The following is a 25,846-nucleotide window of genomic DNA, read 5'->3' as shown; positions in this document are numbered from 1 at the left end:
ATATACGTATATATATATATATATATATATATATATATATATATATATATATATATATATATATATATATATATATATATATATATATATATATATACATATGAAATAAACTGTCCAAATGAAAGTCTGGACAGTTTATTTCAAATCCTGCAGTTTCATTTGCTGCTGCTGTTCTCACCAGCACATATAACATATAACATATAACATGTGTGTTATATGTGCTGGGGCGGCATAGCTCGGTTGGTAGAGTGGCCGTGCCAGCAACTTGAGGGTTGCAGGTTCGATTCCGGCTTCTGCCATCCTAGTCATTGCTGTTGTGTCCTTGGGCAAGACACTTTACCCACCTGCTCCCAGAGCCACCCACACTGCTTTAAATGTAACTTAGATATTGGGTGTCACTATGTAAAGTGCTTTGAGTCACTTGAGAAAAGCGCTATATAAATATAATTCACTTCACTAATTCACCAGCACACTTGTGTTTCTTACACTGGTACTTAGAAGACAATCTTTCACCACACACACTGCAACTAAACACTTTCTCTCCTGTGTGTCTTCTCATGTGTCTTACAAGGTTTGATTGGTCACACAAGCTTCTGTTGCAGATTGAACAGGAATGTGATTTTTCACCAGTGTGTGTTCTCTTGTGTCTTTTCAAACTACTACTTTGTGTAAAACCTTTGCCACAGATTGAACAAGAAAAAGGTTTTTCACCAGTGTGTGTTCTCATGTGTGCTTTCAAATGCTCACTTTGTGGAAAACCTTTACCACAGGTTGAACAGGAAAAAGGTTTAGTGTGTGTTCCCATGTGTCTTTTCAAATTGTGACTGTCTGCCAAACCTTTACCACAGGTTGAACAGGAAAAAGGTTTTTCACCAGTGTGTGTTCTTATGTGTACTTTCAAATCATGACTTCCTGCAAAACCTTCACTACATATTGAACAGGAAAAAGTTTTTTCACCAGTGTGTGTTCTCATGTGTCTTTTCCAATGGTTACTTTGTGTAAAACCTTTACCACAGGTTGAACAGGAAAAAGGTTTTTCTCCAGTGTGTGTTCTCATGTGTCTTTTCAGAGAACTATGGTATTTAAAAGTTTTGTGACAGGTAGGACATGTGAAGTGAGTGTTGTCAGTGTGACATGTTGCATCATCTTCATCATCAGTGTGAGGAGAGTGTGAGGTTGTGTCCTCACTATCTGATAGTGGAGCTAAGAGCTTGTCTGCTTGTGATCCTCCACAGTGGTCTCCATCAGCTTCTGTTGTCATGTGTTGTGTTGAGCTGCTGCTTGGAGGCTCCCCTCCTCCCCTCTCCTCACTTTCATCATCTTCACTCTTCACACTCACTGGGAACTCCACCAACCATTTGGGCTGACTGATGCCTTCTTCCTCCTCTTCCTCTTTAATGTGCGGGGTCAGCAGGTTCTCTTGCTCCTTAAAGTGAGGGGTCAGTGGGTCCTCCTCTTCCTTTTTGATGTGTAAGATCAGTGGGTCCTCCGCTTGCCCTTTAATGTGAAGGGTCAGTTTAACACGATGGGTCTGTGGCGTCTCGTCTTCCTCTTTAATGTGGGGGGACTGTGGCTCCTCTCCCTCTTGTATGTGTTGGGACTGTGGTACCTGTACTTCCTCGTGTATGTGGGGGGACTGTGTTTCGTCCTCCTGCTCACGAGGAAGATGTTCTTCATTGAGGTCTGTGGGACAGGAGAAAACAAACATTCTTGAGAAAAGTCCAGCTTTGCTCAGTCACATGAGACATTGTCCTGCACCAACATATGATCCCACAATCCCATCAGTTTCCCCTCGCAGCTGTCAGGTTACTTCCAGCTGACACATGAAGAAGACCTTCAGGGGAATGCCTTCCCAGGCCAACGTCCAATCCAACTTATTCATATAAAAACATCCTAAAAGTCATTCCTGCAATCCTTAATGGTAGACGCCATACGTGAAAGTGTGCTGTTCTCCCTCTGAATAAGTCATACACACACAGGAAATAATGTACCACATGCCAGCCTCCACGCAGTAGTACTAGTGATGAGCTCCCCCTGCGGGTGGACTATAATTACTGTCATTTTCACATTCATCTTTAGCGACATGTCTGCTCTAAAAATAGCATGAGCACAGTCAACATCCATCTATCCATCCAACGTCTACCGCTTGTCCCGTTCAGGGTCACGCATGTTGGCCACCAAAGTTTTGCTTTCATTTAGAGAGTGTCGCCACAGCTAAACTGGGAAGAAGTAATCAGATTACTGACTACTCCTTCAAAAGATAACTTGTTTCCCTTATTAATAATACAAACCCTGTTTCCATATGAGTTGGGAAATAGTGTTAGATGTAAATATAAACAGAATACAATGATTTGCAAATCCTTTTCAAGCCATATTTAATTGAATATGCTACAAAGACAACATATTTGATGTTCAAACTCATAAATTTAATTTTTTTTTGCAAATAATAATTAACTTAGAATTTCATGGCTGCAACACGTGACAAAGTAGTTGGGAAAGGGCATGTTCACCACTGTGTTACATCACTTTTTCTTTTAACAACACTCAAACGTTTGGGAACTGAGGAAACTAATTGTTGAAGCTTTGAAAGTGGAATTCTTTCCCATTCTTGTTTTATGTAGAGCTTCAGTCCTTCAACAGTCCGAGGTCTCCGCTGTCGTATTTTATGCTTCATAATGGGAGACAGGTCTGGACTGCAGGCGGGCCAGGAAAGTACCCGCACTCTTTTTTTTACAAAGCCACGCTGTTGTAACAAGTAACTTGGCATTTTCTTGCTGAAATAAGCAGGGGCGTCCATGATAATGTTGCTTGGATGACAACATATGCTGCTCCAAAACCTGTGTGGACCATTCAGCATTAATGGTGCCTTCACAGATGTGTAAGTTACCCATGCCTTGGGCACTAATACACCCCCATACCATCACACATGCTGGCTTTTACACTTTGCGCCTATAGCAATCCAGATGGTTACTTTCCTCTTTGTTCCGGAGGATACCACGTCCACAGTTTCCAAATATAATTTGAAATGTGGACTCGTCAGACCACAGAACACTTTTCCACTTTGCATCAGTCCATCTTAGATGAGCTCGGGCCCAGCGAAGCCGGCAGCGTTCCTTGGTCTTGTTGATAAATGACTTTCGCTTTGCATAGTAGAGTTTTAACTTGCACTTACAGATGCAGTGACAAACTGTAGTTACTGACAGTGGTTTTATGAAGTGTTCCTGAGCCCATGTGGTGATATCCTTTACACACTGATGTATGTTTTTGATGCAGTACAGCCTGACGGATAGAAGGTCGGTAATATCATGGCTTACGTGCAGTGATTTCTCCAGATTCTCTGAACCTTTTGATTTTACGGACCGTAGATGGTAAAATCCCTAAATTCCTTGCAATAGCTTGTTGAGAAATGTTGTTCTAAAACTCTTCGACAATTTGCTTACAAATTGAATTATATCTATATATTTTATATAGCGCTTTTCTCCAGTGACTCAAAGCACTTTACATAGTGACACCCAATATCTAAGTTACATTTAAACCAGTGTGGGTGGCACTGGGAGCAGGTGGGTAAAGTGTCTTGCCCAAGGACACAACGGCAGTAACTAGGATGGCGGAAGCGGGAATCGAACTTGCAACCTTCAAGTTGCTGGCACAGCCACTCTACCAACCGAGCCATGCCGCCCCATCCTTGTTTGTGAATTACTTAGCATTTCATGGAAGCTGCTTTTATAGCCAATCATGGCACCCACCTGTTCCCAATTAGCCTGCACACCTGTGGGATGTTCCAAATAAGTGTTTGATGAGCATTCTTCAACTTTATCAGTATTTATTGCCTCCTTTCCCAACTTCTTTGTCACGTGTTGCTGGCATCAAATTCTAAAGTTAATGATTATTTGCAAAATAAAAAAATATTTATGAATTTGAACATCAAATATGTTGTCTTTGTAGCATATTCAACTGAATATGGCTTGAAAAGGATTTGCAAATCATTGTATTCTGTTTATATTTACATCTAACACAATTTACCAACTCATATGGAAACGGGGTTTGTAGTAATATTTAATTAATTTTGTGTGTTTCTAGACACTCAAATTGCGTTAGAGTGACAACTGAGAAGACATCATTCATGCAGTCCACACATTCCATGTGGTAAGCTACATTTAATTATTATAATAATATTAAGTAGATGAAGCAATTCCTGAAAGAATTGTGTGTGAAAGCTCCAATGCTGAAGTTGAACTGAAAGGTTGACAGAATGTAGTATGAATGTAAGAATAGGTTGAATGTTGAAGAGTTTGAATTTCGGGAAAACCGGGATTTTTTTAAGTTCTTAAACCAACTTGGTCTTTTGTCCTGACTCAGAGGAATGTTTTGCCAGTGGAACGGTTGAAATGGGTTGAACAATGTGAAAGGAGTCATCGCACTAAAGAAGCTTGGAAATAAGGTAAGAAAAAAACGGGAATTCCTGAAAATTTGTTGAATGTGGAAAACTGGTTGTTTGAATTTCCAGGATGAATTGAATGTGTTGAAGGTGGAATGGTTTGAAAAATGTGGGAATTGTGGAAATTTGAAAAATGGATAATACATTTTGAATGGGGAAAATGTTCCCTAAAAATGGGAATTTCAGAAAATGCGGGATTTTCCTGTAATAAGTGTTGAAAGGGAGCACACAATTCCTGAACACACTGAATATTTTCAAGTTGGAACAATTTGAATCGATGAAAAATTTGGGAGTTGTGGAACTTTCATTTTATTATTTTCAATGGGAATTTCATGGAAATTTGAGAATTTCGGGAAAAGCGGGAATTTTTTTGAAAATGCTAAAAAAAAATGTGAATGTTCTGAATGAGTTGAAATGGTTGGTGTTCGAATTTTTCAAATCGGTTGAGAAATGTTGAAGTCTTAACATTCTTAATGGAGAAATGGTTTTATGGAATTCCTTGAATTTCGGCAAAACCGGGAATTTTTCCAATTCAAAAAACAAATGTGTTTTCGGTCTTGATTAAGAGGAATTATTTGACGATGAAACGGTTGAAGTGGGTTGAAAAATGTTGCAATTTCAATTTCCTGAATTAGTGGAATATGTTGAAAGTGGAATTGTTTGAATCGGTTGAAAATGTGGAAATGGTAGCATTTTGAAAAATGGCTGATTCATTTTGAATGGGGAAAAATGTCGGGGAAACGTGGAATTCTGGGAATTTGTCAGAGAAGCCCGTGATTACCGGATAGGCTGAACAGTTTGAAGTTGAAACGGTGTAAATCGGATGAAAAATATTGGATTTGTGGAACTTTGAAAAATGTACCATTAGTTTCGATGAGAATTTCAGGAAAATTTGGGAATTTTGGGAAAAGCGGAATTCTTTTAGAAAATGCTCAAATATGTGAATGTTCTGAATGAGTGAATGGTTGGTGTTGAAATTTTTCAAATCGGTCGAGAAATGTTGAAGTAGAAAAATATTTTTTTGTTGAGAAATAGTATTATGGAATTCCTGGAATTTTGGGAAAACCAGGAATTTTTCCAGAGAAAAAAAAACTTTGATTTTTGTCCAAATTAGCGGAATGATTTGCTGGTGGAACGGTTGAAGTGGGTTGAAAAATGTGGTCGACACAAAAAAGGGTTTCAAAAAACGGGAATTTTGGGTATTCTTTGAAATTTTTTTAACTTGAAAAAATGATAGTTTGAACATCCAGGATTAGTGAAATATGTTGAAGATGGAATGATTTGAATCACTTGAAAAAAGTGGAAATGGTGGAAGTTTAAACAACAGCCAATTCATTTTGAATGGGAAAAATGATTAAGCACTTATTTATTCTTCTTTCAAGCTACTTTAGCGGCTAGCTTAGCTCTTAGCTTGCCCGTCCTTTGTGTGTAACATGTTTAGCCCTGTTCTACAGTCCTTCAGTGATAATAATACCTGTAGGAAATGTAATATATTTGCTGCAATGGAGGATGGTTGAAGGTGTGATGTAAGAAGACACAGTTGGCTGTCGTGACAACTAATTCATGAAAAATACAAATCAGCGGTTAAAGGGGAACATTATCACCAGACCTATGTAAGCGTCAATATATACCTTGATGGTGCAGAAAAAAGACCATATCTTTTTTTAACCGATTTCCGAACTCTAAATGGGTGACTTCACCCAGAACGTGACGTCACCAAGGTAATACAGCCGCCATTTTCAATTTCAAAACATCGCAAACACCGGGTCTCAGCTCTGTTATTTTCCGTTTTTTCGACTATTTTTTGGAACCTTGGAGACATCATGCCTCGTCGGTGTGTTGTCGGAGGGTGTAACAACACTAACAGGGAGGGATTCAAGTTGCACCACTGGCCCGAAGATGCCAAAGTGTCTGCCGCCAGACCCCCATTGAATGTGCCAGAGTGTCTCCACATTTGACCGGCGATGACAGACATGGCATAGAGATGTATGGATAACCTGCAGATGCATTTGCAATGATGTCAACGAAATCACAAAGGTGAGTTTTGTTGATGTTGACTGCCAGCTAATCGATGCTAACATGCTACGCTAATCGATGCTAACATGCTATTTACCGGCGGTGCTAAAGCAGACATGGCACAGAGGTGTATGGATAACCTGCAGTTGCATTTGCAACTATAAAGTCAACGAAATCACAAAGGTGAGTTTTGTTGATGTTGACTGCCAGCTAATCGATGCTAACATGCTACGCTAATCGATGCTAACATGCTTTTTACCGGCAGTGCTAAAGCAGACATGGCACAGAGATGTATGGATAACCTGCAGTTGCATTTGCAACTATAAAGTCGACGAAATCACAAAGGTGAGTTTTGTTGATGTTGACTGCCAGCTAATCGATGCTAACATGCTACGCTAATCGATGCTAACATGCTTTTTACCGGCAGTGCTAAAGCAGACATGGCACAGAGATGTATGGATAACCTGTAGATGCATTTGCAACTATAATACGTTTCCTTCCACCCACATTTAATGCGAAAAAAACACTTACCAATTGACGGATTTATGTTGTTCCAGTGTCACAAGATGCAAAAGTCCTGATCGTTTGGTCCGCACATTTTGTCGGCGATGCAAACGCAGCTATGAATAGCGTCAATAGCTTTTTGCTCAATAGCTTCAGTTTCTTCTTCAATACTTTCATACTCCAACCATCTGTTTCAATACATGCGTAATCTGTTGAATCGCTTAAATCGCTGAAATCTGAGTCTGAATCCGAGCTAATGTCGCTATATCTTGCTGTGGTATCAGCCATTGTTTGTTTACATTGGCAGCACTGTGTGACGTCACAGGGAAATGGATAGTGTCTTCGCACAGAGCGAAAAAAAGGCACTTTAAAGCTTTTTTTAGGGATATTCCGGGACCGGTAAAATTTTGAAAAAAAATTACAAAAATACAACAAGCCACGCTCTTCTTTTCTCTTTATTTAATGTTTTTTTGTTTTTCTCTTTCTATTTCCTCTCCTGTTGCGTATCCCCTTGTCGTCACAGCTACTACATGAACAACTATACACACTCTGCACACTTCAATACATGCATGATAGGCTTACATTTAGATACAGACATACATATAAAGTACACACATACATCCACACACTTAGTTACAGTCTAGTTTAGTATGTCCACTATACAGTTTGTCACTTGGAATGTGCGTGGGGTCGGGTCTAAGGCAAAAAATATAAAAATTCTTAATCATTTCAAGAGCATGCAAGCAGACATCGCTTTACTACAAGAGACTCACCTCTCCAAGTCAAAAGTGCACTCATCACAATACCCACACACATACTTTGCTAGTTACAACTCCAAACAGAGAGGTGTAGCCATTCTCATTAGTAGAAAAGTCAACTTTACACTCCATAACTCCATTACGGACACTGAGGGAAGATACATCATTCTTAATATTTCCGTTGACGGGAGAAACTTATGTATCGCCAACAATTATGGCCCAAATTTTGACGACCCCTCCTTTTTTTACACTTTCTTCTCTTCACTTTCTCCTCACTCAAACCACTGCTTGATTCTAGGAGGGGACCTCAACTTAGTATTTAATCCAAATATAAATGGGTCCAGAGTGACTGGGAGTCATTGTGAGTCTCAGTCAGTGGTAATACTTAAGCAATATATGAAGGATTATGGCCTGGCGTTCTTATCACCGCACTCTTAGGGAATACACTTATTTTTCCCCAGTTCACCACTCATTTTCTCGCATTGACTACTTTTGAACAAGTAGCTCAATTCTATCTGACATCTCAAACATTCACATTCATCCTATCACCATCAGTGACCATGCACCTGTCTCACTAACAAAACTATCACTGCACCTATGAAACAATGGAGACTTAATATATCATTACAAGAGGACCCAGTCTTCCTAAACTATTTTGAGAAAGAATGGACAGATTTTTTTAGACTTTAATGATCAACCAGAAATCACATCGTGCGTTCTCTGGGAGACGGCGAAAGTAGTTATGCGAGGAAAAATTATTTCTTATTCATCATACAAGAAAAAAAAAAGAACGTTTATCAGAGCAGGAACTGGAAAATGAAATAAAAATATTAGAAATAGTGTATGCTAACTCACAAAATGAACAAACTCTGAACAAATTGAGAAAACTCAAATTGGATTTAAGAGAAATAATTGATAAGAAAAGTCAATTCCTGCTTCAGAGGTTACGCTTGGAAAAATTTGAACATGATAATAAACCAAGCAAATATTTGGCTAGCCAATTAAAATTAAACAAAGAAAAAAGTTCTATACCATCCATTCAGGATTCAGCTGGGAAAATTAAGCATGTTCCTGAAGAAATTAACTCCATCTTTAGACACTTTTACAGGAACTTGTATACACCCCAGATTGTCCCATCTCCTTCAGACATCGAGACATTTCTTAATGGTATAGACTTACCTAAATTAAATTCAAGGCAAGTATCAAATTTAGATCTTGCTATTTCTGCAGATGAACTTCACGACGCACTTCAACAGATGCCAAACAATAAAGCACCAGGGCCTGATGCAAGGGAGTATGTTTGATTTTGAGATTGGTGGGGACACAAAGGTGCTCCAAGGCAGCACTCTGAAAGTTTACTTTTTTTTTTTTTTAGATTAGCAATCATAATTTCAGGTCATGCAGATGTTATAAAAGGTAAAGCAACTAAAATGAAAGCAAAGGAGACAACTTGGAAGAGTTCTCCTCTTTACTCTTTAGTGTAGGGCTGTAGTGCAACTGTGCATCATACTGTCAATCAACATAGCCTACTGTCAATCAACATAGCCTACTGTCCATCAACAACATCGGATATACATTCATGCAATACAACAATATAAATAAACATAAATGAACTGAATGAATGAAAGAAGTTTATTTCGGTCATATAATCAATCAAATCAATCAACCATTTTGTGTGATCAGTTTTACAGTACATGTTATATGTATACAATTATGCACATTTACACACGAAAGAAAAGAAAAAGAATGACCAAAAAAGGAATAGGCTGAAGCCAAAGTTTATATTTGCCTATCCTATACCTTCACTGAAGATTAGATTGCCTGGAACATCAACGTAAAAAAAATAAATTAAAAAAATCAATGGGATGAAAGTAACTGTTACTATATTTTATAATTTTCAATTATTTCACCTTTCAAGGTTTTCTTAAACCTTACCAAAGAAGTGCATGTCTTCAACTCATCACTGAGCTTGTTCCACCATTTAACTCCTAAAACTGTAATACATTTGTATTTTATATTCCTTCTCACTTGACCTATTTCAAAAATCAATATCTTCCGTAAATGATAGTTTTCTCCTCTTAAATGAAATAGCCTGAGAATACAAGCTGGAAGGCTGTTGTTCTTTACTCCAAACATCATTTCCATTGTTTTTAAAAACACAATGTCTGAAAATTTTAATACATTTGAACTTATAAATAATTTATTGGTATGTTCATAGTAGCAGGCTTTGTGTATTATTCTAATGACTCTTTTTCGAAGTTTTATTATTGGGTCTATGTTTGTTTTATAAACATTTCCCCAAATTTCAACACAATACATTAAATATGGAAAAATAAAAGAATAATACAACATATGCAGGCATGTCTTATTCAGCATGTGTCTTACTTTATAAAGAATAGCAATAGATTTGGATATTTTTCCCTTTCTATATTCAATATGCGGTTTCCAACACAGTTTATGATCAATTATTATTCCCAAGAATTTAGTTTCATATACTCTATCAATTTCCACTTGATTTAATTTTAATTTTGCTTCACAATTTGTCCTTGCACCACTAAACGCCATAAATTCAGTTTTCTTATCATTTAATGATAACTTATTAATATCAAACCATTTTTTTAGCTGAATTAACTCAACCTCTATTATCCTCACCACTTCCTTCAAGTCTTCTCCTGAACAATATACATTTGTATCATCTGCAAACATAATACATTTCAATTTATTAGATACTGAACAAATATCATTTAAATAAAGTATAAATAACTTAGGTCCCAATACTGAGCCTTGTGGAACCCCACAAGTTACTCTTCTTGGCTGTGATTTAGTCTTATTCATTTCCACATATTGAGATCTGTTACTTAAATAACTACTTAACCATTGTTGTGAAACACCTCTTATGCCATAGTTTTACCATGTTTGCAGAAGTAAGGAATGATGGATTGTGTCAAAAGCTTTACATAAGTCAATAAATACTGTTTCTATTGCTGTAGCTATGTTTTCTACAAAGTCCATCACTGCTAGAGATGTAGATGGATTACTCCTGAAGCCACACTGATGCTCATTCAATAGCTCATGTTTGTCAATCCACTTATCAAGTCTATTTACAAATCATTTCTCAAGAATTTTTGCAAGTTGAGGTAGTAAGGACACAGGTCTGTAATTTGAGACCATATGTTTATCACCATTTTTATAAAGTGGAATAACTTTAGCGATGTTCATTTGTCAGGAAAAATTCCAGTTGATAAAGATTTATTGCACATATAATATAAACGGCTTCAGGACACAATCCATCACTTCTTTAACAAGTGACATATCCACTTTGTTACCATCCACACCTTTTTTTGTTTTTCAACTTTCTGACCACTTCTGACACATCACTTTCACAAACTCCATCAAGAAACATAGAATTTTTTATGTGAGATATACGCTTTTAACTTTTTCTTATGCTTCATTTTTAAATTAATATTTTTTGCCAAATTTGGGCCAACATTCACAAAAAACTTATTGAATTCCTCAGCTATTTCTTCTATATTTTCATCAATTGAGTTGTCATCTCTTACCAGATATGCTGTAAAATCCTTATTGCTAGATTTTTTAAATCATAGTATTAAGCACATGCCAGGTTTCAATGATATTATTTTTATGTTTATGCAGCAATTAAATGATAAATGGGTTGTACTTGATTAGCGCTTTTCTACCTTCAAGGTACTCAAAGCGCTTTGACACTACTTCCACATTCACACACACATTCACACACTGATGGAGGGAGCTGCCATGCAAGGCGCCAACCAGCACCCATCAGGAGCAAGGGTGAAGTGTCTTGCTCAGGACACAACGGACGTGACGAGGTTGGTACTAGGTGGGATTTGAACCAGGGACCCTCGGGTTGCGCACGGCCATTCTCCCACTGCGCCACGCCATCCCGATTGTTCATAATAGTTATTTTGTTGCAGCCTCATGATACATGTCAATCTGTTTTTATACTTTTTATATTTGTCCTCATTTTCCTTTGTTCGATTCTTAATAAATTCCTTGTAAAGCCTTTTTTTTTTTTTTTTTTTTACAGGCTTTTACTAAACCTCTTGTTATCCATGGTTTTTCCCTGGTTTTAATATTTTGCTTATATTCTCTCAATGGACAATGATGGTCATAAAGTGTTAGAAATATATCCAGGAATGTATCGTATGCTTCATTAGTATCCTGCACAAAAACATTTTCCCAGTCTTGCCTTAAAAGATCAGCCTTGAATGCATTAACTGCTTCTGGTACCTCGCTAGCAACTAGCATGTAGGCTAGCTTTTACAAGCAGAAGGAGTGACAGCGGGGACAGCCAATCACACGTAAGTTAGCTTGAAAGCGGCAACCAATCAGGGAGCGATATTTAGGTTAGAGGAGGGACTTCTAGCAGAGACGGACATTTAACCCTTTCTGTGCCATAATCATTGACTAAACATTACGGGCAGCGCTTGTATTGATAGTGACTACACAGTAGCGGCTGGATATTGGTAGGGACGTGTCCCTAGCGTCCCTACCCAATTCTACGCCCTTGGCCTGATGGGTTCCCTGTGGAGTTCTACAAAACATTTTGGTCACTGCTTTCTCCAATATTTACAAAAATGGCTTTAGAGATTAAAGAAAACTCATTCCTTCCTCCAAATATGAACTCTGCCATGATCAGTCTCTTGCTAAAGCCTGATAAAGACCCAACACTTCCATCTAGAAGACACAAGCCCTGTTTCAAACCTTTGCGCATGCACTCGGCGCAGACCTGATCCCATCTACAAATATCGCCACATGCTAATTTAGCCGCTATCAAAAAACAACTAGTCCGTCACTGCTGATTTCATTTCAACAATGAAAAATAGGAACTTGATAGTAAATAAAGCCATGTTTCCACTGCTGGATGCTGGGTTCAATCGTGACGATTATGCTTGAACGTTTAGGGACGTGCTGTAATGAAATAAATCAAACATATTCCGGTGGTGGTGGTCAATGTCACTACTTCATAGGTACCGGAAGACTACGTCACTTCCTAGACTAGATTATGCTTGAACGTTTAGAGACGTGCTGTAATGAAATAAATCAAACATATTCCGGTGGTGGTGGCCAATGTCACTACTTCATAGGTACCGGAAGACTACGTCACTTCCTAGACTAGATTATGCTTGAACGTTTAGGGACGTGCTGTAATGAAATAAATCAAACATATTCCGGTGGTGGTGGTCAATGTCACTACTTCATAGGTACCGGAAGACTACGTCACTTCCTAGACTAGATTATGCTTGAACGTTTAGAGACGTGCTGTAATGAAATAAATCAAACATATTCCGGTGGTGGTGGCCAATGTCACTACTTCATAGGTACCGGAAGACTACGTCACTTCCTAGACTAGATTATGCTTGAACGTTTAGGACGTGCTGTAATGAAATAAATCAAACATATTCCGGTGGTGGTGGTCAATGTCACTACTTCATAGGTACCGGAAGACTACGTCACTTCCTAGACTAGAATATGCTTGAACGTTTGGGGACGTGCTGTAATGAAATAAATCAAACATATTCCGGTGGTGGTGGTCAATGTCACTACTTCATAGGTACCGGAAGACTACGTCACTTCCTAGACTAGATTATGCTTGAACGTTTAGGACGTGCTGTAATGAAATAAATCAAACATATTCCGGTGGTGGTGGTCAATGTCACTACTTCATAGGTACCGGAAGACTACGTCACTTCCTAGACTAGAATATGCTTGAACGTTTGGGGACGTGCTGTAATGAAATAAATCAAACATATTCCGGTGGTGGTGGTCAATGTCACTACTTCATAGGTACCGGAAGACTACGTCACTTCCTAGACTAGAATATGCTTGAACGTTTGGGGACGTGCTGTAATGAAATAAATCAAACATATTCCGGTGGTGGTGGTCAATGTCACTACTTCATAGGTACCGGAAGACTACGTCACTTCCTAGACTAGAATATGCTTGAACGTTTGGGGACGTGCTGTAATGAAATAAATCAAACATATTCCGGTGGTGGTGGTCAATGTCACTACTTCATAGGTACCGGAAGACTACGTCACTTCCTAGACTAGAATATGCTTGAACGTTTGGGGACGTGCTGTAATGAAATAAATCAAACATATTCCGGTGGTGGTGGTCAATGTCACTACTTCATAGGTACCGGAAGACTACGTCACTTCCTAGACTAGATTATGCTTGAACGTTTAGGACATGCTGTAATGAAATAAATCAAACATATTCCGGTGGTGGTGGTCAATGTCACTACTTCATAGGTAACGGAAGACTACGTCACTTCCTAGACTAGATTATGCTTGAACGTTTAGGACGTGCTGTAATGAAATAAATCAAACATATTCCGGTGGTGGTGGTCAATGTCACTACTTCATAGGTACCGGAAGACTACGTCACTTCCTAGACTAGATTATGCTTGAACGTTTAGGACGTGCTGTAATGAAATAAATCAAACATATTCCGGTGGTGGTGGTCAATGTCACTACTTCATAAGTACCGGAAGACTACGTCACTTCCTGGACTAGATTATGCTTGAACGTTTAGGATGTGCTGTAATGAAATAAATCAAACATATTCCGGTGGTGGTGGTCAATGTCACTACTTCCTAGGTACCGGAAGACTACGTCACTTCCTAGACTAGATTATGCTTGAACATTTAGGACGTGCTGTAATGAAATAAATCAAACATATTCCGGTGGTGGTGGTCAATGTCACTACTTCATAGGTACCGGAAGACTACGTCACTTCCTAGACTAGATTATGCTTGAACGTTTAGGACGTGCTGTAATGAAATAAATCAAACATATTCCGGTGGTGGTGGTCAATGTCACTACTTCATAGGTACCGGAAGACTACGTCACTTCCTAGACTAGAATATGCTTGAACGTTTAGAGACATGCTGTAATGAAATAAATCAAACATATTCCGGTGGTGGTGGTCAATGTCACTACTTCATAGGTACCGGAAGACTACGTCACTTCCTAGACTAGATTATGCTTGAACGTTTAGGATGTGCTGTAATGAAATAAATCAAACATATTCCGGTGGTGGTGGCCAATGTCACTACTTCATAAGTACCGGAAGACTACGTCACTTCCTGGACTAGATTATGCTTGAACGTTTAGGATGTGCTGTAATGAAATAAATCAAACATATTCCGGTGGTGGTGGTCAATGTCACTACTTCCTAGGTACCGGAAGACTACGTCACTTCCTAGACTAGATTATGCTTGAACATTTAGGACGTGCTGTAATGAAATAAATCAAACATATTCCGGTGGTGGTGGTCAATGTCACTACTTCATAGGTACCGGAAGACTACGTCACTTCCTAGACTAGATTATGCTTGAACGTTTAGGACGTGCTGTAATGAAATAAATCAAACATATTCCGGTGGTGGTGGTCAATGTCACTACTTCATAGGTACCGGAAGACTACGTCACTTCCTAGACTAGAATATGCTTGAACGTTTGGGGACGTGCTGTAATGAAATAAATCAAACATATTCCGGTGGTGGTGGTCAATGTCACTACTTCATAGGTACCGGAAGACTACGTCACTTCCTAGACTAGAATATGCTTGAACGTTTGGGGACGTGCTGTAATGAAATAAATCAAACATATTCCGGTGGTGGTGGTCAATGTCACTACTTCATAGGTACCGGAAGACTACGTCACTTCCTAGACTAGATTATGCTTGAACGTTTAGGACATGCTGTAATGAAATAAATCAAACATATTCCGGTGGTGGTGGTCAATGTCACTACTTCATAAGTACCGGAAGACTACGTCACTTCCTAGACTAGATTATGCTTGAACGTTTAGGACGTGCTGTAATGAAATAAATCAAACATATTCCGGTGGTGGTGGTCAATGTCACTACTTCATAGGTACCGGAAGACTACGTCACTTCCTAGACTAGATTATGCTTGAACGTTTAGGACGTGCTGTAATGAAATAAATCAAACATATTCCGGTGGTGGTGGTCAATGTCACTACTTCATAAGTACCGGAAGACTACGTCACTTCCTGGACTAGATTATGCTTGAACGTTTAGGATGTGCTGTAATGAAATAAATCAAACATATTCCGGTGGTGGTGGTCAATGTCACTACTTCCTAGGTACCGGAAGACTACGTCACTTCCTAGACTAGATTATGCTTGAACATTTAGGACGTGCTGTAATGAAATAAATCAAACATATTCCGGTGGTGGTGGTCAATGTCACTACTTCATAGGTACCGGAAGACTACGTCACTTCCTAGACTAGATTATGCTTGAACGTTTAGGATGTGCTGTAATGAAATAAATCAAACATATTCCGGTGGTGGTGGCCAATGTCACTACTTCATAAGTACCGGAAGACTACGTCACTTCCTGGACTAGATTATGCTTGAACGTTTAGGATGTGCTGTAATGAAATAAATCAAACATATTCCGGTGGTGGTGGTCAATGTCACTACTTCCTAGGTACCGGAAGACTACGTCACTTCCTAGACTAGATTATGCTTGAACATTTAGGACGTGCTGTAATGAAATAAATCAAACATATTCCGGTGGTGGTGGTCAATGTCACTACTTCATAGGTACCGGAAGACTACGTCACTTCCTAGACTAGATTATGCTTGAACGTTTAGGACGTGCTGTAATGAAATAAATCAAACATATTCCGGTGGTGGTGGTCAATGTCACTACTTCATAGGTACCGGAAGACTACGTCACTTCCTAGACTAGATTATGCTTGAACGTTTAGGACGTGCTGTAATGAAATAAATCAAACATATTCCGGTGGTGGTGGTCAATGTCACTACTTCATAGGTACCGGAAGACTACGTCACTTCCTAGACTAGATTATGCTTGAACGTTTAGGACGTGCTGTAATGAAATAAATCAAACATATTCCGGTGGTGGTGGTCAATGTCACTACTTCCTAGGTACCGGAAGACTACGTCACTTCCTAGACTAGATTATGCTTGAACATTTAGGACGTGCTGTAATGAAATAAATCAAACATATTCCGGTGGTGGTGGTCAATGTCACTACTTCATAGGTACCGGAAGACTACGTCACTTCCTAGACTAGATTATGCTTGAACGTTTAGGACGTGCTGTAATGAAATAAATCAAACATATTCCGGTGGTGGTGGTCAATGTCACTACTTCCTAGGTACCGGAAGACTACGTCACTTCCTAGACTAGATTATGCTTGAACATTTAGGACGTGCTGTAATGAAATAAATCAAACATATTCCGGTGGTGGTGGTCAATGTCACTACTTCATAGGTACCGGAAGACTACGTCACTTCCTAGACTAGATTATGCTTGAACGTTTAGGACGTGCTGTAATGAAATAAATCAAACATATTCCGGTGGTGGTGGTCAATGTCACTACTTCATAGGTACCGGAAGACTACGTCACTTCCTAGACTAGAATATGCTTGAACGTTTAGAGACATGCTGTAATGAAATAAATCAAACATATTCCGGTGGTGGTGGTCAATGTCACTACTTCATAGGTACCGGAAGACTACGTCACTTCCTAGACTAGATTATGCTTGAACGTTTAGGATGTGCTGTAATGAAATAAATCAAACATATTCCGGTGGTGGTGGCCAATGTCACTACTTCATAAGTACCGGAAGACTACGTCACTTCCTGGACTAGATTATGCTTGAACGTTTAGGATGTGCTGTAATGAAATAAATCAAACATATTCCGGTGGTGGTGGCCAATGTCACTACTTCATAGGTACCGGAAGACTACGTCACTTCCTAGACTAGATTATGCTTGAACATTTAGGACGTGCTGTAATGAAATAAATCAAACATATTCCGGTGGTGGTGGTCAATGTCACTACTTCCTAGGTACCGGAAGACTACGTCACTTCCTAGACTAGATTATGCTTGAACATTTAGGACGTGCTGTAATGAAATAAATCAAACATATTCCGGTGGTGGTGGTCAATGTCACTACTTCATAGGTACCGGAAGACTACGTCACTTCCTAGACTAGATTATGCTTGAACGTTTAGGACGTGCTGTAATGAAATAAATCAAACATATTCCGGTGGTGGTGGTCAATGTCACTACTTCATAGGTACCGGAAGACTACGTCACTTCCTAGACTAGAATATGCTTGAACGTTTGGGGACGTGCTGTAATGAAATAAATCAAACATATTCCGGTGGTGGTGGTCAATGTCACTACTTCATAGGTACCGGAAGACTACGTCACTTCCTAGACTAGAATATGCTTGAACGTTTGGGGACGTGCTGTAATGAAATAAATCAAACATATTCCGGTGGTGGTGGTCAATGTCACTACTTCATAGGTACCGGAAGACTACGTCACTTCCTAGACTAGATTATGCTTGAACGTTTAGGACATGCTGTAATGAAATAAATCAAACATATTCCGGTGGTGGTGGTCAATGTCACTACTTCATAAGTACCGGAAGACTACGTCACTTCCTAGACTAGATTATGCTTGAACGTTTAGGACGTGCTGTAATGAAATAAATCAAACATATTCCGGTGGTGGTGGTCAATGTCACTACTTCATAGGTACCGGAAGACTACGTCACTTCCTAGACTAGATTATGCTTGAACGTTTAGGACGTGCTGTAATGAAATAAATCAAACATATTCCGGTGGTGGTGGTCAATGTCACTACTTCATAAGTACCGGAAGACTACGTCACTTCCTGGACTAGATTATGCTTGAACGTTTAGGATGTGCTGTAATGAAATAAATCAAACATATTCCGGTGGTGGTGGTCAATGTCACTACTTCCTAGGTACCGGAAGACTACGTCACTTCCTAGACTAGATTATGCTTGAACATTTAGGACGTGCTGTAATGAAATAAATCAAACATATTCCGGTGGTGGTGGTCAATGTCACTACTTCATAGGTACCGGAAGACTACGTCACTTCCTAGACTAGATTATGCTTGAACGTTTAGGATGTGCTGTAATGAAATAAATCAAACATATTCCGGTGGTGGTGGCCAATGTCACTACTTCATAAGTACCGGAAGACTACGTCACTTCCTGGACTAGATTATGCTTGAACGTTTAGGATGTGCTGTAATGAAATAAATCAAACATATTCCGGTGGTGGTGGTCAATGTCACTACTTCCTAGGTACCGGAAGACTACGTCACTTCCTAGACTAGATTATGCTTGAACATTTAGGACGTGCTGTAATGAAATAAATCAAACATATTCCGGTGGTGGTGGTCAATGTCACTACTTCATAGGTACCGGAAGACTACGTCACTTCCTAGACTAGATTATGCTTGAACGTTTAGGACGTGCTGTAATGAAATAAATCAAACATATTCCGGTGGTGGTGGTCAATGTCACTACTTCATAGGTACCGGAAGACTACGTCACTTCCTAGACTAGATTATGCTTGAACGTTTAGGACGTGCTGTAATGAAATAAATCAAACATATTCCGGTGGTGGTGGTCAATGTCACTACTTCATAGGTACCGGAAGACTACGTCACTTCCTAGACTAGATTATGCTTGAACGTTTAGGACGTGCTGTAATGAAATAAATCAAACATATTCCGGTGGTGGTGGTCAATGTCACTACTTCCTAGGTACCGGAAGACTACGTCACTTCCTAGACTAGATTATGCTTGAACATTTAGGACGTGCTGTAATGAAATAAATCAAACATATTCCGGTGGTGGTGGTCAATGTCACTACTTCATAGGTACCGGAAGACTACGTCACTTCCTAGACTAGATTATGCTTGAACGTTTAGGACGTGCTGTAATGAAATAAATCAAACATATTCCGGTGGTGGTGGTCAATGTCACTACTTCATAGGTACCGGAAGACTACGTCACTTCCTAGACTAGATTATGCTTGAACGTTTAGGACGTGCTGTAATGAAATAAATCAAACATATTCCGGTGGTGGTGGTCAATGTCACTACTTCATAGGTACCGGAAGACTACGTCACTTCCTAGACTAGATTATGCTTGAACGTTTAGGACGTGCTGTAATGAAATAAATCAAACATATTCCGGTGGTGGTGGTCAATGTCACTACTTCATAAGTACCGGAAGACTACGTCACTTCCTGGACTAGATTATGCTTGAACGTTTAGGATGTGCTGTAATGAAATAAATCAAACATATTCCGGTGGTGGTGGTCAATGTCACTACTTCCTAGGTACCGGAAGACTACGTCACTTCCTAGACTAGATTATGCTTGAACATTTAGGACGTGCTGTAATGAAATAAATCAAACATATTCCGGTGGTGGTGGTCAATGTCACTACTTCATAGGTACCGGAAGACTACGTCACTTCCTAGACTAGATTATGCTTGAACGTTTAGGACGTGCTGTAATGAAATAAATCAAACATATTCCGGTGGTGGTGGTCAATGTCACTACTCCCTAGGTACCGGAAGACTACGTCACTTCCTAGACTTACACATTTTTAACAAAGGTGATTTTGAAACCTCACATTCTGTGATATCTGAAAATGCATAAGCACTAACTACATATTCAGTGTTTTGTATAAGAATTAACTTACCTTGGAGTAAAAGGGAACAAGAATATAAACATGATTTAAAAAATCAGGGAGTATTATGGCCACAATTTCAATCACTTTCACTCTTCTGTCATTGCAATGAATGACGCAAGGGGGCGCCATTGACTCCCATCATGTGACTTATTTTTTAAATGTTGATTTTTTTTCAAACAAGCCACTTACTTATTTTTTAAATGATCAGTATGTCATCATTTATATGACATTGTTATTCAAATAAAGATAGCAAAAAAAAAAACTATGGTAGTGACAACATGCAGGAACATAACTGACGTAAAACAAGTAAAAAGGAAGTGACCTTATCTTTCCTGAACCCACCGTGCATTCTAAAACTGTGGTACTTGTATCACTAGTGGTATTTGGGCATCACCCAGTGGTACGCCAAATATTATTTCATTATTTAAGTACAGTGTTTTATTTTCTTACATGCAAACACAGTGCTACTGTTCAAACTGTGTGTAATGCTACAGTAACTAAGAATGTTAAAAGGGGAACATTGTTACAATTTCAAAAGGGTTAAAAACAATAAAAATCAGTTCCCAGTGGCTAGTTTTATTTTTCAAAGTTTTTTTCAAAACTTTACCCGTCCCGGAATAGCCCTAAAAAAAGCTTTAAAGTTCTTGATTTTCGCTATTTGCGATGCGACTGTCCATGTCCCTGTGACGTCATACAGGGCTGCCAATACAAACAACATGGCGGTTACCACAGCAAGATATAGCGACATTAGCTTGGATTCAGACTCGGATTTCAGCGGCTTAAGCGATTCAACGGATTACGCATGTATTTAAACAGATGGTCGGAGTATGGAGGCAGATAGCGAAAACGAAATTGAAGAAGAAACTGAAGCTACTGAGCGAATAGCTATTGACGCTATTCGGCCGTAGCATGGGTGTACCTAATAAAGTGGCCCATAGCATGGCGGCCTTATTAGCATCGGCGGTAAAATGTGTGGACCAAACGATCAGGACTTTCGCATCTTGTGACACTGGAGCAACTTAAATCCGTGGATTGGTAAGTGTTTTTTTTTCATTAAATGTGGGTATCTAGTTTCAAATGTACATACAGCTAGCGTAAATAGCATGTTAGCATCGATTAGCGTAGCATGTTAGCATCGATTAGCTGGCAGTCATGCTGCGACCAAATATGTCTGATTAGCACATAAGTCAACAACATCGACAAAACTCACCTTTGTGATTTGGTTGACTTAATGGTTGCAAATGCATCTGCAGGTTATCCATACATCTCTGTGCCATGTCTGTCTTAGCATCGCCAGTCAAATGTGAAGACACTCTGGCACATTCAATGGGGGTTGGCGACAGATTTCTTGCCAGTGGTGCAACTTGAATCCATCCCTGTTAGTGTTGTTACACCTTCCGACAACACACCGACGAGGCATGATGTCTCCAAGGTTCCAAAAAATAGTCGAAAAAACGGAAAATAACAGAGCTGAGACCCGGTGTTTGTAATGTAAAAATGAAAATGGCGGCTGTATTACCTCGGTGACGTCACGTTCTGACATCATCGCTACAAGACCCATAAACAGAAAGGCGTTTAATTCGCCAAAATTCACCCATTTAGAGTTCGGAAATCGGTTAAAAAAATACATGGTCTTTTTTCTGCAACATCAAGGTATATATCAATCAATCAATGTTTACTTATATAGCCCTAAATCACTAGTGTCTCAAAGGGCTGCACAAACCACTACGACATCCTCGGTAGGCCCACAAAAGGGCAAGGAAAACTCACACCCAGTGGGACACCGGTGACGATAATGACCCAGTGGGACGTCGGTGACAATGATGACTATGAGAACATGATACTGTGATACTGATGATACTGATGACTATGAGAACATATGAGAACATGATACTGTGAAAGATCAATCCATAATGGATCCAACACAGTCGCGAGAGTCCAGTCCAAAGCGGATCCAACACAGCAGCGAGAGTCCCGTTCACAGCGGAGCCAGCAGGAAACCATCCCAAGCGGAGGCTGATCAGCAGCGCAGAGATGTCCCCAGCCGATACACAGGCGAGCAGTACATGGCCACCGGATCGGACCGGACTCCCTCCACAAAGGAGAGTGGGACATAGAAGAAAAAGAAAAGAAACGGCAGATCAACTGGTCTAAAAAGGGACGCTTGCATAGGTTTGCAGATGATGTGGTCCTGATGGCTTCATCTGACCGGGGTCTTCAGCTCTCGCTGGATCGGTTCGCAGCCGAGTGTGAAGCGACCGGAATGAGAATCAGCACCTCCAAGTCCGAGTCCATGGTTCTCGCCCGGAAAAGGGTGGAGTGCCATCTCCGGGTTGGGGAGGAGACCCTGCCCCAAGTGGAGGAGTTCAAGTACCTAGGAGTCTTGTTCACGAGTGAGGGAAGAGTGGATCGTGAGATCAACAGGCGGATCGGTGCGGCGTCTTCAGTAATGCGGACGTTGTACCGGTCCGTTGTGGTGAAGAAGGAGCTGAACCGGAAGGCAAAGCTCTCAATTTACCGGTCGATCTACGTTCCCATCCTCACCTATGGTCATGAGCTTTGGGTCATGACCGAAAGGATAAGATCACGGGTACAAGCGGCCGAAATTAGTTTCCTCCGCCGTGTGGCGGGGCTCTCCCTTAGAGATAGGGTGAGAAGCTCTGCCATCCGGGAGGAACTCAAAGTAAAGCCGCTGCTCCTTCACATCGAGAGGAGCCAGATGAGGTGGTTCGGGCATCTGGTCAGGATGCCACCCGAACGCCTCCCTAGGGAGGTGTTTAGGGCACGTCCAACCGGTAGGAGGCCACGGGGAAGACCCAGGACACGTTGGGAAGACTATGTCTCCCGGCTGGCCTGGGAACGCCTCGGGATCCCCCGGGAAGAGCTAGACGAAGTGGCTGGGGAGAGGGAAGTCTGGGTTTCCCTGCTTAGGCTGTTGCCCCCGCGACCCGACCTCGGATAAGCGGAAGATGATGGATGGATGGGCATAGGTTTGGTGATAATGTTCCCCTTTAAAGGCCTACTGAAATGAGATTTTCTTATTTAAACGGGGATAGCAGGTCCATTCTATGTGTCATACTTGAATATTTCGCGATATTGAAATATTTTTGCTGAAAGGATTTAGTAGAGAAAATCGACGATAAAGTTCGCAACTTAGTACTTCCTGAAAAAGCCTCGCCTTTACCGGAAGTTGCAGACGTTGACGTCACATGTTGAGGGCTCCTCACAATATTCACATTGATTTTAATGGAAGCCTCCGACAAAAACAGTTATTCGGACCGAGAAAACGACAATGTCACCAGTAATTTGAACGAGGATGAAAGATTCGTGTTTGGAAAAAAAAAAAAATGCGTGTCATTGGGACGTATTCCGATGTTTTTAGACACATTTACTGGGATACTTCTGGGAAATCCCTTATCTTTCTATTGTGTTGCTAGTGTTTTAGTGAGTTTAATATTACCTGATAGTCGGAAGTGTTGTCCACAGGTGTCTTGACTGCGAGTGTCTCTGAGGGAAGTCATGCAGCTGCAGCAGGAAAGAAGCTCCGCTAATATCCGGTAAGAAGCGACTTTTTAACCACGATTTTCTCATCGAAACCTGCTGGTTGACATTCGGTTAGGATTCATGTCTGCTTGACCGCGCTCTGATCCATATTAAAGTTTCAGCTCTGGGAATTTTAAACAAGGAATCACCGTGTGTTTGTGTGGCCAAAGGCTAAAGCTTCCCAACTCCATCTTTCTACTGGGACTTCTCCAATATTAATTGAACAAATTGTAAAAGATTCAGCAACACACATCTCCAAAAAACTGTCACAGGGAACAATACACCATGTTTCCAAGACGAAACTCCCGGGAAATTCATATTTGTAATTTAGTAAACTAAAAAGGCTGTATTGGCATGTGGTGCAATGTTAATATTTCATCATTGATATATAAACTATCAGACTGCGTGGTCGGTAGTAGTGGCTTTCAGTAGGGCTTTAAACATACTTGTTAAATAATGTGTCTTCCTTGTTTTTAATGAATAATTAAGGCCTACTATGCTACTGTACTTTAATACTGTACATGATGGTGGTACTTGGAAATCCAAGTATTTTCTGAGGTGGTACTTGGTGAAAAAAGTTTGACTACTACTGACGTAGTGACATTGTAAAGTACATTGGCAGCCACCATTTTGTTATAACCAAACGGCGTCTGCTCATACAAAGCGCTTCCGACGAGACCCCGTTCTTTCCCCCGAGTTAGAAAGTTCCAGAAGTGTTCACGTTATACCATCTCATCTCACTGTGCAACATGTGAATGTTTGAAGTGGAACTAAAAGTGATCTCTGAAAGGGGTACACATTATTTCCAAAGCAGGGCCCCCATCCACATATACAATACTAGTACATATCTGATGAAAAACAACATTCATTTTGTTTTGTTGATTATAAGTTTGCCAAAACATGTATATTTGAACATTATCCTGACTGTTGTCTGATAATCACATTAATAACACAATAACAATCATGTGTCTGAGTACACCTATTGATAAATTATTAGTCTAACACGTCATGTTCATGATGAAATATAAAGTTAGTAAAGATGTGAGAGTAAACAAACCTGTTCTGTGTAACACAACTTGAGGTTTCTTGAAAACAGCCTCCAATAGTTGACGTCGTCTCTTGTTCTCCTCTTTTGTCCGAGAAAGTTCTTCCTCGTACTCTGCTATCGTTCTTTCACACATTTTCACACAACAAAGTTCCTCCTCGTACTCTGCTATGGTTCTTTCACACATTTTCACACAATCTCAACACTTTACACTCACACTTGATCTGAACTAAGCGATGTGTTGATCAAATCCGCGTCTCTTTGTTAGCGGCTAACCAGCTAAGCTAACTAGCATGCTAAGCTAACTAGTGCACTAAAACAAGGAGCAAGCTAAGCGGGCCTAACAATGTCCAAAGTTGAGTGCGACGAGTGGAGTTGATGCTGACACGGAGGATGAATAAAGTGTAGTTAGTAGATGTGCCAAGGCTTAGAAGCGTGTGTGGAGTAAAGGAGGACTTTGCTGCGGGGAACATATCCTCCACGCATGCGTCACTTAGGGGCGGGGCCAATGAGTCACAGCTGTGAAGTTTTGAGCTAGGGAGTATGAGAACTACACTACCCAGCATGCAACAGTAATGACGAGCATGCGCGGTAGCCCCATGAAGTGGTGTATGTCGCCATGCGGACGGCTAGAATTGATTGATATATATTTTTTTAAATATGCAAAAAACAAAACAAGAGCAGGCATGATCCAATACAGTGCTATAGCGTTAACAGCCAGTATAACAAAATGAAAACAATTGAGAATTAAAAAAGAAAAACGAAAGCAAATGAGCATTGGACTTTCTCTTTTTTTTCCCTTACATATTTGAAAAGGAGTGACAATAAGTATACACTCTTTTAATCCCACTCCTTTTCTTTAAATCATAAATTACCCTGAGCTAGAACTACCTGTTCACCCTATGTACAAACTTATTGAACTTGTATATACATACATGATAAATATATACATATACATATGCACACTAC

General features: G+C 40.0%; 1 protein-coding gene across 3 annotated transcripts; it reads right to left on the bottom strand.

Moving 5' to 3' along the window:
- Window positions 1–132: 132 nt before the first annotated feature.
- LOC133545174 (zinc finger protein 771-like) lies at window positions 133–25,370 on the bottom strand. 3 transcript variants are annotated; one of them, XM_061890554.1, is made up of 3 exons: window positions 24,890–25,370; window positions 23,750–23,889; window positions 133–1,683 (listed from the first exon to the last, which is right to left on the bottom strand). In XM_061890554.1, exons 2-3 carry the CDS (start codon window positions 23,808–23,810, stop codon window positions 449–451), a joined length of 1,296 nt encoding a protein of 431 aa, XP_061746538.1. In that variant the 5' UTR covers window positions 23,811–23,889; window positions 24,890–25,370; the 3' UTR covers window positions 133–448. The 3 variants fall into 3 exon arrangements, with proteins under 3 accessions (XP_061746538.1, XP_061746537.1, XP_061746536.1); XM_061890553.1 differs by having other exon boundaries at window positions 23,750–23,886; XM_061890552.1 differs by lacking the exon at window positions 23,750–23,889.
- Between the last annotated feature and the right edge of the window lie 476 nt (window positions 25,371–25,846).

The sequence above is a fragment of the Nerophis ophidion genome, linkage group LG28 (genome assembly GCF_033978795.1).
Source record: "Nerophis ophidion isolate RoL-2023_Sa linkage group LG28, RoL_Noph_v1.0, whole genome shotgun sequence".
Classification (NCBI taxonomy): Eukaryota; Metazoa; Chordata; class Actinopteri; order Syngnathiformes; family Syngnathidae; genus Nerophis; species Nerophis ophidion.
The sequence above is the reverse complement of the archived record's forward strand: the minus strand, read 5'-3'. Positions and strand labels throughout refer to the sequence as shown.